The sequence below is a fragment of the Ammospiza caudacuta genome, chromosome 3 (assembly GCF_027887145.1).
Source record: "Ammospiza caudacuta isolate bAmmCau1 chromosome 3, bAmmCau1.pri, whole genome shotgun sequence".
NCBI lineage: Eukaryota > Metazoa > Chordata > Aves > Passeriformes > Passerellidae > Ammospiza > Ammospiza caudacuta.
The window spans coordinates 4,477,384-4,493,415 of record NC_080595.1 but is presented as its reverse complement, the minus strand read 5'-3'; the positions used below and the strand labels follow the sequence as shown (position 1 = coordinate 4,493,415).

Below are 16,032 nucleotides of genomic sequence, written 5' to 3'. Positions count from 1 at the left end.
AGGCAGTGAATAATATCTCTGATTTTATCAGTGGTTCTTTATTATCAGAGGCATCTTTTATTTTATTTAAGGAAGACTCTTGGGAGCATTTTGAGGCATCGGATTTGCTAACAAGCATGTTCTGCCAAGTCAGAACTGACAGCAGAGGTTGAGCAGTGAGACTTTTGTCCTCAGCAGCCATTCCTGAAGAAGTGCCTCTGTCTTTGCAGGACAATTTTGGCTTTGACCTCCCAGCAGTGGAGGCTGCCACGAAGAAGCACGAGGCCATCGAGACGGACATCGCGGCCTACGAGGAGCGCGTGCAGGCCGTGGTGGCCGTGGCGAAGGAGCTCGAGACCGAAAACTACCACGACATCAAACGCATCACTGCAAGGAAGGACAATGTCATCCGCCTGTGGGAGTATCTCCTGGAGCTGCTCCGGGCACGCAGACAGCGCCTCGAGATGAACCTCGGGCTGCAGAAGATTTTCCAGGAAATGCTGTACATTATGGACTGGATGGACGAGATGAAGGTGGGTGGAAGTCCTTTGAGAATGCCAACAAATATTGCTCAGAGGTGTACGTGTCCCTTTCTCTCAAGATTCATTTTGCCCCTCTGGTTTAGTAGACAGACCCACAAGATCCACATCACTGCACTTGTTCACGGCACTTCAAGAGCAGTGAACAAATTCCGTATGATTTCTGACCAATAAAGATAAAAAACATGTTAAGAAAAAATAACAAATTCACTCCTATAAAAAGCTACTTTCCAGCTTCATGTCTGTGTCATAGAGCCCAGAAGTTTTGTCACAGTGCTCGGGTAAAGATGACAGATTTGGTAAAAGGGAATGAAATAATCTCTCTCCATCATGATTTACATGGGGAGCAAGTCACCTCTTCACCTCTCTGCTTTAAAAAGCTTGAATTTCTTCCTGTCTGTTCTCCTGGGATCTGGGAAGGGAAAGGACCATGACTTGTCCATCAGCCAGCAGAACTTGGAAGCTGTTGGAGGAAAGAAACAGCTCAGCAGGAGCTCACAGCACCTGGCCTGAGTCCTGCTGAGCTAACTCAGCCTCTCAGCATCCTAGACTGCAAGTTCATTAAAGAGCAGTCAAGTTCTTGGTTGCCAGTGATTTCAAAACTGCTGGCTCAAATTTGTATCAGCCATGTCTCTACATTTGAAATTTCTATCCTTCTGGGCTTGGAGTTCCTCTGACCTAATGTACCAACAGTGCCTGGAGTCCCAAAGAAGCAACCAGCTTATGGCCTTCAGCCTGTTTTACTTGTCTTCCCCATTTTGTTCAGGTGCTTTTACTGTCCCAAGACTACGGCAAACATTTGTTGGGAGTTGAGGACCTGCTGCAGAAACACGCTCTGGTGGAAGCTGACATTGCTATTCAGGCTGAGAGAGTGAGAGGGGTCAATGCCTCTGCTCAGAAGTTTGCCACTGATGGAGAAGGTAACCAGCACCCAACATACCCCTTTAATTACCTATGAGGTTATCTGTGAGACTCATTAGTTCTGCAAGATAGGTTAGCTGAACTCCCCACCAGAATGAGAGAATCCAGCTCCATTGTTCCTTCCGTACTCAGCCTTTCAATGATTCATTTGTCCAGGAGCCTGCTCAGGAACTGAGTGTGGCATTGTGCCTTGCATAGGATGTCACACTCCTCACCAGCAGCTGCTGTGACTTTGTAGAGGTCACCACAGTTCCCCATGCTGTGTTCCTAATGCAAACATTTTCACAGATTGTTGGACCCAGTCTGATGGTGTCCTGATTTATCCTAAAAGGAAGCAATTCCCTAGAACCCAGCGCTGCTAACAGAGTAAATGGCGTCCATTTTGTGCAGTTGTGTATAAATCTAAATTCAGTGAATTTTGTCTCACTGGAAACAGTTGTGAATATCTTTCCTTTTGGTTTTTTTTTTTTTGTCTTTTGGAAAGAATGGCATTTTCTGATCTGTGTTACTGTGTGGTGGAGCTTGAACACTTCCCACTCACTTTCCTTAGACTAACCATGGATTCTTTCATGTAAACCTTGTAGCTGGCACATGTAGGAATTCAGAGCTCTGTGAATTCAGAGGAATTCACACAGGAATTCAGAGCTCTGTGAATTCAGAGGAATTCAGAGCTGCCCCTGAGCTGTGGGGATGGCAGTGAGCCAGCCCAGGTGGTAACCCACGTTCTCTGTCCCAGCAGGTTACAAGCCCTGTGACCCACAGGTGATCCGGGACCGCGTGGCTCACATGGAGTTCTGCTACCAGGAGCTCTGCCAGCTGGCGGCCGAGCGCCGCGCGCGCCTCGAGGAGTCCCGGCGCCTCTGGAAATTCTTCTGGGAAATGGCTGAAGAGGAGGGCTGGATCAGGGAGAAGGAGCAGATCCTGTCATCTGATGACTACGGGAAGGACCTAACCAGTGTCGTCCGACTCTTGAGTAAACACAAGGCGTTTGAGGATGAGATGAGCGGCCGCAGCGGCCACTTTCAGCAGGCGATAAAAGAAGGTGAAGACATGATCGCGGAAGAGCATTTTGGGTCTGAGAAGATCAGAGAAAGAATTAAGGATATCCGGGAGCAGTGGGCTAACCTGGAGCAGTTATCTGCCATTAGGAAGAAGCGGCTGGAGGAAGCCTCTCTCCTTCACCAGTTCCAGGCTGATGCTGACGATATCGATGCGTGGATGTTGGACATCCTCAAGATTGTCTCCAGCAATGATGTTGGCCATGATGAATATTCCACTCAGTCCTTGGTCAAGAAGCACAAAGATGTGGCTGAGGAGATTGCCAGCTACCGGCCCACCATCGACTCCCTTCACGAGCAGGCCAAGGCCCTGCCGCAGGAGCATGCGGAGTCTCCGGATGTGCAAGGCAGGTTGTCCGGAATCGAGGAGAGGTACAAGGAGGTTGCTGAGCTGACCCGGCTGCGTAAACAGGCCCTGCAGGATACCCTGGCTCTCTATAAGATGTTCAGCGAGGCAGATGCTTGTGAGCTTTGGATCGACGAAAAGGAGAAGTGGCTGAATAATATGCAGATCCCAGAGAAGCTGGAGGACCTGGAAGTGATCCAGCACAGGTAAGAACGCCTTTACCAGGAAGTTTGGGAAATACTGGGTGGAAGTGTTTTACCCCAGCTACCTTTCTCAGCTTGCTTGCGGCTCAGATTCTCTAATGCCTGGGGGATCTTGTGTTTGTTTGTTTTCCCCCACTCCAGATTTGAAAGCTTGGAGCCAGAAATGAACAACCAGGCATCCCGTGTGGCTGTGGTGAACCAGATTGCCAGGCAGCTGATGCACAGTGGCCACCCTGGGGAGAAGATCAAAGCACAGCAAGATAAACTCAACACAAGGTAAGTGAAAGCCTCGTGCTCAGGAACATCACACCAGCTGGAACAAGTATGGTGGGGTCATTTGATCTTCTTAAGTAGGCTTTTTTAAGATATTCTGATGCTGTTACCTGAAGAATCTTTAAGGCTTCAAAAGGAAAGAGTTGTGCCTTTCAAATACTTGATTATCAGGTAGGGTTTTGCTTTTGACTTAAACAGGCCCTGAGTGTGTCAGCACCTTGATTTGAGAGCTGGAAATTGACTGTAATAATTACTATGATAAAAAAGAAATCAGTATAGTTTTGTGTAAACTCCCGCATTTTTTAGCTTCAGAATGAACCAAGGGAGTGTGAAAAGTTGGTGCAACTGCCAATTTTTCTCTTGAGGAAAAATTATACTCAGAGTGCTGGTACTTGTCATATTCTAATACACACCATATCTGGGTTAATGATTGCTTTGCTAGAAATACTGATGGTGTGGGAAGGACTGAGGAAACCCTGAGTAGCTGGGTTTACCAAGCTGCTGAGAGCAGCTGCTCACTCAGCAATGCTGCCACATCCTTTTCCCACAAATCTCAATTTCTCTGCTCTCCTCTCCTCACACATTTCAGGTGGAGCCAGTTCAGAGAACTGGTAGATAGGAAGAAGGATGCTCTGCTCTCTGCTCTGAGTATCCAGAACTACCATCTTGAATGTAATGAAACCAAATCCTGGATCAGGGAAAAGACCAAAGTGATTGAGTCCACACAAGACCTGGGTAACGACCTGGCCGGAGTGATGGCCTTGCAGAGGAAGCTGACGGGCATGGAACGGGACCTGGTGGCCATCGAAGCCAAGCTCAGTGACCTGCAGAAGGAGGCAGAGAAGCTGGAATCAGAGCATCCTGACCAGGCACAAGCCATCCTCTCACGGCTTGCAGAGATCAACGACGTGTGGGAAGAAATGAAGACCACCCTGAAGAACCGGGAAGAGTCCCTGGGAGAGGCCAGCAAGCTGCAGCAGTTCCTGAGAGATCTGGATGACTTCCAGTCCTGGCTCTCCAGAACACAGACTGCAATTGCCTCCGAAGACATGCCCAACACCCTGACAGAGGCTGAGAAGCTGCTCACTCAGCATGAGAATATCAAGAATGAAATCAACAACTACGAGGAAGATTATCAGAAGATGAGGGACATGGGTGAGATGGTGACACAAGGACAAACTGACGCTCAGTACATGTTCCTGCGCCAGCGCCTGCAGGCTTTGGACACCGGATGGAATGAGCTTCACAAAATGTGGGAGAACAGGCAAAATCTCCTTTCCCAGTCTCATGCCTACCAGCTGTTCCTCAGAGATACCAAGCAAGCAGAAGCTTTCCTTAATAACCAGGCAAGTGGTCAAGATATACCTGACTTCATTTCTGCAGGTTGGCACTGTGTGCTGCAAGCAATTAACAGACAAAGTCTATTGGCAGGAGAGCCACAAGCAGACAACTTGCCCTTTTCTAACTTTATTTTACTTCAAACTGTTGTTGGGAGGTGTCTGTTGTTGGAGCAGCAGCATAGCCTGAGTGTAACAATTTTCTCTCTGATTTCTTTAATCCCAGGAATATGTTCTGGCGCACACGGAGATGCCAACCACCTTGGAAGGAGCAGAAGCTGCTATCAAAAAGCAGGAGGATTTCATGACCACCATGGATGCCAATGAAGAAAAGATCAATGCAGTTGTGGAGACGGGCAGGAGGCTCGTTAGTGATGGGAACATTAACTCTGATAAAATCCAGGAGAAAGTGGACTCAATTGATGACAGGTAAGGGCAGAATGATGCTACAATGTAGCTGTTCCTCCTTTAATTCTGTTCTCTGAGAGATGCCCTTTTAGCAGGATTCAAAGGCAAAGTAACAGCTTAGAAAATGTCTGTCCCAGACTGTTTTCTTTGTCTCGTGGAAAAATAGGAACTGTCATGTTTCAAGAATGCACCAGGCTAGTCTTAGTTAAACAATACCTTTCCCACTTTCTAGAGGCTTGGTAGGTAATGAGCTCCCTGCCCAGAATTTGGTTGTTTGAGTGTTGCCTTGTAATTCTTGGAGTTTGAGCAGACTTGATGCTCTGGTGGGAGCTGCAGCAGTTGGCTGTGTCTGGTTCCACAAGTCTCAGTTCCCTCTGCTGCCCCCGAGCTGGTGTAATTACAATAACTTATTCCTGTCCTTCCTCTGGAGAAGGAATGTGGCTCTTCAAGGGTGTAATTGGCATTACATGCACCCCACCCACTCGACTTTGATCACCTCTTCCAGCTTGTCTGGCCCCTCTGAGATCAGATTAGGAGGCGCTGGTACAAGTGTGTCTTTCATCCCAGAACAAGTCCTTTGCTTTCTCTCTCTGGCTGTGGCACGGATGCTGTAGAACATTAAAAGTTTCTTTTTCTTTGAAACCCAAATGCTCAGTTTTGATGGCTGTTGTTCTTTCTGCTTTTGGTTTGGATAGCAGTGGAGCCTTTCAAGGCACTGTGAGTGTCAGAACACAGCAGTGGGCTGTGAAATGTCACTGATGACCCTCCCATCAGACTTCCATTCTCCCACAGCTGGTAAGCTCAGGTTCTTCTGGTGTCTTCATCTCCAAAGAGAAACTGAACTGAAGTAGTTCAGAAGACATTGTACCTTTCCTGTTTGGGCAGAGATGTCCCACTGTGTGTGCACCCACTTTAGCCATGCATCCTGGCTTCAGAAAAGGCAGCTCTTCCTGTTCCCAGAGCTTGCTGAGGGCCTCTGACAGCTGAACCCCCAGGGTACCCCATGTTATCATTTTCTCTCTCACACCAGCTAGCTCTAGATCCCTGAGAGGATCTGCAAAGGCCAGGAAGAGGAGATTATATGAAACAATCAAGGGGACAACTAGGACAGTGATTTTCCTTATTTACCCTCTCTAAGGGCCCTCTACTCTAAATTTTCCCATCCACTTAGGAAAGCAGGAGAGCTTGATCCCAGCCTTCTGGTCAGGTGTCCTCTTTCTGCAGCGTTTGGAATGAAAGGAAAGCATCCAAGGATGTCATAGCAAATGGCCAGCTGGAGTGGGACACAGCTTCACCCATGTCCTGTGTGCTCTGCAGAGGCTCTGGTGGCTGTCACCCCAGTGCAGCTGCTCCTCTGTGCCCCGTTGTCCCTGCTGTCCTGCCTGGGGGACGTGTGCTGGAGCTCCTGCTGGAGCTGAGCATTTCCTCAATCCCAGAGCTATTTATGCCGAGCGCTGCAAAACCCATCCGGAGCTGCTGTCCAGGAAATCCGTGTGGCTGCTCCCCGGGCCTGGGGCTGATAAGCCTCCAGAACAAAGCCCTGGGGCTGCCTGCACTGGGAGGGGTAGCAAAGGAAGCCTCTTTGCTTGCACAAAACATGGCTCTCCCAGCCGAGCTCCACCTGGATGTCTGACAAAGGACCAAAACAAACAAGCACAAATATGTGCAGCGGCTCCACACTTCCCATAGGGAGCTCTTTGTAGTTTCTGGTATTGTTCAGAGTGGGTTTTGCAGTGGTGCTTTTGAGCTGTTCCTGAGGAGACCCCACTGGCCCTGCCCTGGGATGGTTCCTATCTCAATAGGGATGGCACAAGGGGGAGGAAAGTGCAGTAGGAAAGGAACACTTCAGCACAACCTTTTAGTGCGGTTCACAAGCAAGAATGAAGGAGCATAAGGACAAGGAGTAAGGGTAAGGGAAGGAGAAGATGTGTTTGCATCAAGCCATCACCAACTAGCTTTTCCAGCTGGGAAAGAAGCTGGTCTCCCTGTGCAGCTGTCCCTGCTTGGGTGACTTCTGCTGCTCTGAAGCATTTTCTCCACCATTTTCTCTCGTAAGAGTGTTGGGGAACTGCCCCTCTCCATGTGCCTGCTCATGGCCTCTGATTCTGCAAGGGAGATTTAGTCTAAGGACAGTGGCAGATCTGGCACAAGTTGTGATCTGAGCCTGTTTTACATCAACTTTTGTATTTGTGCAACTTTCTGCTCAACAGAGAACAGAAGTAAGTTTTGTTCTTGCCCATTCAGAAGGGAGAGTGCCTTGTTTGCTGGAGCAATGAAAGAAGCTCAAACTGCCTTTCATATATCTCAGGATTCCTAGCAGTCAGCTGCATTCACCCTGTGTGTAAGATTTATTATTTCTGCACAGGCTTTGAAACCCACAGGCTTACAGTTAAACCACAAGTGGTTTTGTCAGTTTTCAGCACTGTCAGCATTCTCAGGGGCCTCTGGGAGTCAACCTGAGGACACTGGGCAAATTCTGGATTAATTTGTGTCAGACACCTCCTTGTGCTGAACAGATCTTACACTTATAGTGTAATTCCTATGTGTGATACAGAACTCAATAATTGGAGTCTGCAGAGCAAACTATTCTTCCACAAACTGTTCTAGCAAATTAGTAAGAAGCAGTCATTGACAACCTTAAGTGTGAATTCTTTAAAAGAATTTAGGGATATCTGAACAAGGGGTTATTGATATTTAGGTACAGCTAGTCTGGAGCAGGAGAACAGACTAAATAACTTTTTAGAATCCTTAATTCCCATTAAAAAGTCAGTGATGAAAACACAGGAATTCCTGTCTGTTCCAGCAGTGCCCATCCTCAAAATGCTTCTACTTTGTTATGGTTCAGCCCTGTTCTTCAGGGAAAACTCATTGTCCAGTCTCACTCCAGGTCACCTTGAACAAAACAACCTTGTACAGTTACACAGCTCTAAGCACCAAAGCTCATATTTGTTATGCTATGGCATCATCTGTTTGATGTCCCTGCTTGGTTTCCTGCAAAGTCCTTCTGGTCAGTATTTCCAACACTCCATGGGGCATATTTTTATTAGTTTTTTAAAATTTGAATTTTTTCAACATAAGAACTTCTGCACTTATCTTAAATCTGTTCAAGTGCCCTGAAAGTTCTCCTTTAAACTTCCTAACTCGTGTCCTCTCCAGAGTACATGAATCTGTAATGTAATCTAGCCTTAAATCTCTGAAATCAGCCTGATAAAATCACCCAAGCAATTCTTTGCTTCATTTCAACAACCTGAGTAATGCAGAGTGTTTGCCCAGGCATATAAAAGCCAGCCAAGAAAGAGTGGAGTCAAACCCAGGGATGTTTGCCTCATTAGAGAGGTTTTTCCTAAGGCACAGTTTGTGTCTTTTCCTTTGTGTTCCTCTCAAAACTTCAGCCTCACCTGGGCTTGGACTCCAGGCTGTTGCTTTGATGGTGCCACGTGTCTTCCTTGCCATGCAATCCATAAATCATTTTCTTGACTGCACCTATGGAGGTGCTTCTTGCCTGGTTGACTGAAGGCAGCTGTTAAAGCCAAAGAGAAGCAAATTGTAGTCCTCTAAAAGGTTTTCTCCTATTCCTCTGCCTACAGACCTTTTGCTTTTATAGAAAATGTGTCTCCAAGTATTCCCTGTGTTTCTGCAGTCACTAAAGTGGTGCCAGAGAGCTTGCTGTGGTAACTTAGTGCAGACCAGGAAAAGTGGTGTCATAATCCAGTTGTCATCAACATGTGATTTATGGTCTTCTGGAGTATCATGGGTCCCTGGAGATCTCCACCAACATGGATTTATTTAGCTTTTGCCAGCATGTGCTGAGCTCATCTTATAAACTGCCACCCTTTAAAATAATTTCCAACTCTCAATCCATATTTATCTTATTACAAATGGCAGCAATATTTCACTTTAAACCCCTGCACAGTGCAATAGGAATAAGCCTAGCACAATGAGCAGTAAATAAAAATGGTCTCTTTTACTCTGTCTCTTCCTTGTTAATTGCCTCATAAATAATGAAAGGATGGAAGGACAGGGATAACTACTCCAAATTAAGCATTTTTAAAAACATGCCCAGGGGTACCTTGGGAATCAGCCCCATTCCATCTGAAGGACCCACCACAACCTTTGGGACTGCCAGCCTGACTCATCCTTCAAGGAGCAAACAGGGGTGAATTAAATTAGGGCTTCTGGATTAACCTTTCCTTCTCTTTGGCTGCTCTTAATCACTCTGAAAAATGTGTTCCAAGTGCTTCCATAAAGCTTCTGTGTGCAGAACCACCCAGGGGTGCTGCACGTGGATAAACACAGCCTTGGGAAGGTTCTGTGGCCCAGCTCAGCTTTGTGCAGGACAAGGAGGTGCTGAGGGTGTTTTACCAGGAGCATTCCAGCAGGTGCACCCTGCAAGGGCCACACAACGTCATCTTACTGTGCAATTTGCAGTTTTCTTGTGTGTTTTGGCAAACAGCCTGAACTCTCCTGTGGGCTTGAAATGAGTGGATCACATTCTGTTCATAGCACGTTGTGAAACCCTGCTGGCTTCAGAATGTTCTGTGTGTGTTTAACAGGTCACAAAAACAAGGAGATGTGGAACTTCAGTGAGCCCATTAAATAACACGCTCCAAAATGTCCTTTGAAAGGCAGCAAAGGACACACACCACAAACTTCCCAGCACCTGTAGTCCAAAGAGGCTCCAGAAACCACCAGTGACAGCTTCCATGAAATACCTATTTCATTTCCTTTCTCTGTTGTTTTTTTTTTTTTCTGACCAGACATAGGAAGAACCGTGAAGCAGCCAGTGAACTTTTGATGAGACTGAAAGATAACAGGGATCTCCAAAAGTTTCTTCAGGATTGCCAAGAGGTAAATCATGCCCTTTCACTTTTATTGCTGAAAGCTGCATCCTGCAGAGGAGCATTCTTACTCCATATCTTATGAGGGCTGGAATGCTCAGTCATCCAGCAGTATTTAGGAGCATAAAAAACCCTGACCATACCACTGCAAAAAAGAATGTTTGTTTTTTATTTTCTCATTAACCAGATTTTCTTTTGTCATCTAAGCTAAAGACATAGAAAACTGTCAAAAGCAGTGAAGATTTTCTGCTGTGATAGAAATTATAACCCTCTGGAATATAGTGGGATTAGCAGTGTACCTACTAAAAGTTTTGTCTGCAGCTGTACAGATGGATGTGGCCTGATGTAGGGGATTTCAAGTGATTTCTAGCAAACATCAGTCAGAAGAATAGGAGGTTAAGAATAAAAAAGGAGAAAGATTAAGCTGTGTAATTTATGTGTGATTTACCTGATAGTTTACATGTGTTTAAAATTGTTAAGTATTATAACATTTGAAAAAAGAAATTCTGTCCAGATTTTCTAATCACTTACATGGACTGCTTACACTGAAGACAACATTTTAAAGTTTAGAATACTCTTGTTTCTAGCACAAGGAATTAATCAAGTAATTTTCAGGTTATTTCATGGAGTACTGGCAGATAATAAAGAGCTTTGCCTGAGAGGTTTTGATCAGAAACTGGGAAGTGATATTTGCTGCTTGGTTGCCTGGATTCAATCTGTTTCCCAGCATTGCATAAGCTGTCCATGAGCTTGCCTTCAATTGCTTCTTCCTTGGTAGTTAAAACATGACAGATTAGCAAAAAATGTGCTGTTATTAGCAGCAGCTTCTTCCTTCCTCTGTGCCAGCTCTGGTTCAAAGATCCCCTGGCTCTCAGGGCTCTCCTGGCCTCAGTGGCAGTGTGGGTGTGTTCCCTAGGATCTGTTTTTTCCCCCTATATCACTGGAAGAAAAAGGAAAGCATAAAAGCTCTGGTGTTGGCTGCCTGAATGCCTTTCCTCTGTCTTGTTTCTCTGCAGCCACTAAAACAAGGGTGTCTTGACTGCACAGTTCAAAGACAAACTTACAATTACCCAAATGTCAGGGATTTCTCCAATTCTCTTTGAGAGCAATCAACTTTGGTGATAGTTGAAGAGCTGTTTCTTGAGAAAACTTAAAATTTACATCAGTGTGGGGCCTGCTGACACCTCCTTTGGGGTGGAGGGTTTGTGGTGAAGCAGCACTGTCCTGTGGGGTGGAAGGGAGCCAGGGCCACACCTCCCCCTTGGCTTTTTCCTTAGCACTGCCTGTGAAGCTGGGAATTGTTAGGGAGCAGCTTTGAGCCAGTCCCTGCTTCACCCAGCAATGATCCCTTGGCCTTCCTGCCTGCTGCTGCCTTAGGGACAGCTTCCCATCTGTGTGGAACCTGAGGAAAGGCACAGTGTTTTCTGCAGCCCCTCCCTTCCCAGGGCAGCCACATTGTCACTGTCACCCCTCATGAGGTGTTTGAGAGTGTGGCCTCCTGCCCCTTGTCCCTTCCTGCAGAGCTGGGGAGGAGTGTGGCACTCCAGAGCAGTGGGACAGTGCTCCTCACAGCAGCCCAGCAGTGATAACTCCCCCCTCTGGGGTCACAGGTGAGGGAAAACAGCAGATTTTGTTGTGGTGAGGAGTCAGAAACACTGTCACAGGTTGGTCCTGGGGAGCTGCTTTTCCAGCTGTTTCTTGCACTCATCAATATGAATGTGTAAAATAAACTTGCCAAGTGAATGAAACAGTGATAGCAGAAAATTCTGACTGGAGAAGATGTGATAAATGTTACCATTTAGTTTTCTTTGATTTCCTGTTCTTTCTCAGCTCACCTTCAAGGGAACAGTTTACAGCTGACCTTCCCTGTGAGTGCTTGGAAGCCCCAGCAGTGTCTGGGCTCATTTCTCCAGGGCCATGGTGAAAGCTCTTGGCAGACTCTGCACTCTGAAGTTTCTGTCCCAGAGTGTGCTGGCAGGGTTTGCCATGTGAGCCTCCCTGCAGGAAGGGCTGGCAGCTTGGCTCCTGGCACAGTCTGGGAGTGCAGCAGCACTCAGAGCCTTTCCCCCTGCCTTGCTGCTGCCCCAGGCTCACAAGGATTTGTCTCCATTTCCCTTCCTTCCTGCAGGCTTGGCACTGCAGAGTGGCAGCCAGGAGCAGGAACAGGGTCAGGTGTACAGGTGCAAAGGATGGAGGAAGCCTCATCCTCTCCTGGCCTTACCAACTTCTGGAGAAATAAATACTCCAAGTGTACTTTTGAGGCAATTTAGGGAACTGTATTATTTTCTGAAAATCTACTTTCACACTCAAAGTACTGATTTTTAGTGCCTGTAGTGGTTGCAAAACCCAGATTTTAGCAGTGAGCCCTTAAATACTTGATCTGCATTTCTGTGCTCTGAGGGGTTTATCCCAGCAGGCCCTGGCTGTGAACCACATGCTGTCCCTGCCTTGCCTTCCCCCAGCTGGTGACAGGAATGAGCCAGCCTCTCCTTGGGAAGCACTTCTAAATCCCCAGAAGCCTTAATGCTGTGGCTGAGTAAAAGCAAACAGTGAAAGCCAAGCAGTGCAATTTGCAGAGCAGAGCAGCTGTCTCCTCCCCAGAAAGGCAAGAGTAAAACCACTAATTCTGGGTTATATCCTAATCTCCATGTAGACTTTGTTCAGCAGCACAGTAGCCTGTTCCAATGCAACCTTGTACCTACAGAGCTCTTCACTGACATGAGCAATTTTCTGTTTAGACTTGATGGGAAGATCCAATGAGGAGTTTCTCTGATTGCTCTGATAAGTTTTCCCTTTCTGGGGAAATTTAAGGAACAATTGAAATTTTAAGGGGCAGTTGAAAAGAGGCTCATGAGTGATAAATGGAATTTGTTGCCCTGTGTCCTGAGCACACAGCAAAAGCCTCTGTTCCTCTCCTTTTTGGGCTGCTTGCTCACCCAAGTGCTGTTCTGGAAACCAAGCTGAGATTTGTTTTGACATTTTCCGCTCTAAATATGCAGAAAATGGACCTTTTCAAATTCTGTAAACATTCCTGTGAATGTGGTTTTATCCACACCTCAGGGATAGATGAGGCAGTCAGACTCACCCTGGGAGGAAATGCAATGTTGGCTGCTAGGATCATTTTCACATTCCATTTGCACTTGGCAAATCAACTGTCTCTTAAAGTATTGGTTTTCTCTAGTGGTGATATGGAAATTGTCCCCAGTGCCTTTGTACTTGCTGAAAATCAGACAGAAAACAATCGTGGATTTTATATAATGGGAAAAGGAAAGTCTCCAGTACCAAAACAATCCTGCAGACTGGATAAATAAACAAATTACTTATGTAAACCTATACAGAGAAAAGGCTGAGGGGAAAAGGTACAAATGTGCTGTGAATTAATGGTACAAAACCATCTGTAAGAACCTCCACAAAACCATCTGACCAATAAGTAGTGCACGTGTCCCTGTTTCTCTTGCTGTTGAACCTGATTCTGCTTATCATAGAGGTGATTCCTTTCTGCTTGAATCAAGGGTTATTTATATATTGGAGATGACTGTTAGAATTGAACTGTTAAAGAGGCAGATCCTTGGCTGAACCCTGAGTAAATCCCTGAGTAAGAGCAGTCTCTGAATTCACACAACTCTTCTATAGAGGCATCTCTTTATCCTTGATCTGGAGGCATTTTGCATTATTTCACACCAGGAATGTTTCCTCACACCCCCATGTATTTTCCTTTCCAGCTCTCCCTCTGGATCAATGAGAAGATGCTCACAGCCCAGGATATGTCCTATGATGAGGCAAGGAACCTGCACAGCAAGTGGCTGAAGCATCAGGCATTCATGGCAGAGCTTGCATCCAACAAAGAGTGGCTGGAGAAGATTGAAAAGGTAGGGAAAGAACATCCAAAAAATGCCCTTATCTTTGTCCAGGGTGGTTGTGCACAGAGATGGGATCTGTTCCTCTGCAGAACTGGTCCTTACATCACCCCACAGCTGAGATTTCTGGTGCATTGTGTCTCCATCCAATCTATTTTATTCTTCATTGATGTTAAAAGTCTTTTATCCAAGACATTCACTCAGCCATTGGCTAAGGTGCCAGTTTAGTTTTGTCTAGTCCTTCCTATCCAGAAGGAAGGCAGAGCCTAAATTTCATACCCAAAGGGTAAGTGGGGCAAGTGTTGGGATTTGAGCCAATGAAGTAGAAGCACTTCTTGGGAAATAACAGAATATAGAGAATAACTGAGTTTATTCTTCTGCGCTGCTAAGCTGGCTTCCATTCATTCAGAACTATAGCCAAGCTGCCTTTCCCCTTGCAAAATTAGGCCATGAGGTAAAGAACATCTAGTTTTGTGATTAATTAAGATTCACAGCTCTGTATCAAGTTAGTTGAAGCTTTAATATGCTGTGATGAGCTGTACTTCCCCCCCCACCATTTCTCCTGTGCAGCTCTGGAGCACTGAGGAGTCTCCTCTTCAGCTCTGACAGTGGGTTTCTGTTCAGTGTAAGTTAGCTTAATTGCTCATTTCCTCTCCCACTTTGGCACTCCATATCCCATTAGAGGCTTTTCTGTGATCTACAAATAGCAATACCCTTTAATGGTGTAATTAGAAGGCTGCTCTTGGTACTGGAAGTTCCTTTTTAGTGATGCTTAATACATCCTTCTCTTTTGCCTCTGAAAAATCAGATTGCAGCAAAGGACCAGGGTTGTGTACAGAGTTGTGGCAGTCCCTGGATTAACATTCACATGGAATGTGCTGGATTGGGGGCAGCATTCCCATCTGCACCCAGCTGAACAGATAGATAGGGATAATTAGAATGGAGACAATATTTCCCAAACTCTCCCAGCATTATGCTGTGTGTTCGTGGTTCTCTGGTGATGTGGCCCCAGGGGCTGGGGCCTCAGGAAATGCAGTGTGGGCAGCTCTGGCTCCCTGCTCCATTCTGCCTGAGCCATGGCCCCAGGATCTCCCTTCAGGGAACATGCGCAATGGAGAAGAGAAAGGAGGCATTGCTTGACCTTCCCATTGCTAAATCCCTCTTCCAGGCAGCAGAGGGACCTGGGAGCTGATGTTCTGGAAGGAGTCACTGGATAAATGGAGATAGAAAATGAGTGGTTGATGCTGCCAGCAGATGAGAAATCCTGAGTGCTTATTAATCAGGATAATTGCCCTAACGGGCTGTGAGTGCTCCCAAGGAGGTACCATTTGGTTGCTCTTTGCTTTGCAGGAGGGAATGCAGCTCATTGCAGAGAAACCAGAGACTGAGGCCGTGGTGAAGGAGAAGCTGACAGGTCTCCACCAAATGTGGGACGAGCTTGAATCCACCACCCAGACCAAGGCTCAGCGTCTCTTCGATGCAAACAAGGCAGAGCTTTTCACCCAGAGCTGTGCAGACCTGGATAAGTGGCTGAATGGTTTGGAAAGCCAAATCCAGTCGGATGACTACGGAAAAGATCTCACCAGTGTCAACATCCTGTTGAAGAAGCAGCAGGTAAACAGAGCATGGGGTGCAGCAGGCAGTCAGCAAATACCTGCACTAAAAGGAATGGGCAGGGCAGGCTTTCAGTTTAGAAAAGAAAGAACTGCTTTTCTTTCTTCCTATTCTTTCATGTATCTTTAAGAAGAACAAGAAATTCATCCAGAAACAAATAGTTATTAACAATAGTTATAGTTATGGACAATAGTTATTAACATGGTAACGCCTCATTGACAAGCATCTGTTCTCCCTTCTGAGGAAGCTGTTGATATGTCCTAATTGTATGAACAGCTTTCATCCTGGTTTTCAGGACCCTTTTGCCATGTTTCTGTTTAGATGCTGGAGAATCAAATGGATGTCCGTAAGAAGGAGATAGAGGAGCTGCAAAGCCAGGCAAGGGCTTTGAGCCAAGAGGGCAAGAGCACAGATGAAGTCGATGGCAAACGCCTTACTGTAGAAAAGAAATTCTTGGAGCTGCTGGAGCCTTTGAATGAGAGGAAGGCCAACCTGCTGGCCTCCAAAGAGATCCACCAGTTCAACCGGGATGTGGAAGATGAAATTGTGAGTACCAAAGAAATCCTGTTCCCCAGGCAGTAGGAAAATGTTGGAATACTGCTGCTTTCTGCAGATTATGTGTTCCAGCCTCTCTCTGCTGTCCCAAGTGTATCTGAGAT

General features: G+C 46.3%; 1 protein-coding gene across 2 annotated transcripts in view; it reads left to right on the top strand.

Moving 5' to 3' along the window:
- SPTBN1 (spectrin beta, non-erythrocytic 1) overlaps positions 1-16,032 on the top strand; it is a 115,225-nt gene that overhangs the window by 79,289 nt on the left and 19,904 nt on the right. Inside the window, exons 12-21 of one of the 2 annotated variants that reach the window (XM_058802132.1) lie at positions 210-512; positions 1,285-1,438; positions 2,179-3,049; positions 3,188-3,322; positions 3,909-4,665; positions 4,883-5,085; positions 9,822-9,912; positions 13,625-13,771; positions 15,110-15,373; positions 15,695-15,919. In XM_058802132.1, coding sequence (XP_058658115.1) covers positions 210-512; positions 1,285-1,438; positions 2,179-3,049; positions 3,188-3,322; positions 3,909-4,665; positions 4,883-5,085; positions 9,822-9,912; positions 13,625-13,771; positions 15,110-15,373; positions 15,695-15,919 — 3,150 coding nt within the window. Of the gene's footprint in view, positions 1-209; positions 513-1,284; positions 1,439-2,175; positions 3,050-3,187; positions 3,323-3,908; positions 4,666-4,882; positions 5,086-9,821; positions 9,913-13,624; positions 13,772-15,109; positions 15,374-15,694; positions 15,920-16,032 lie in introns of both variants that reach the window. The other variant, XM_058802131.1, reaches the window with a different exon arrangement.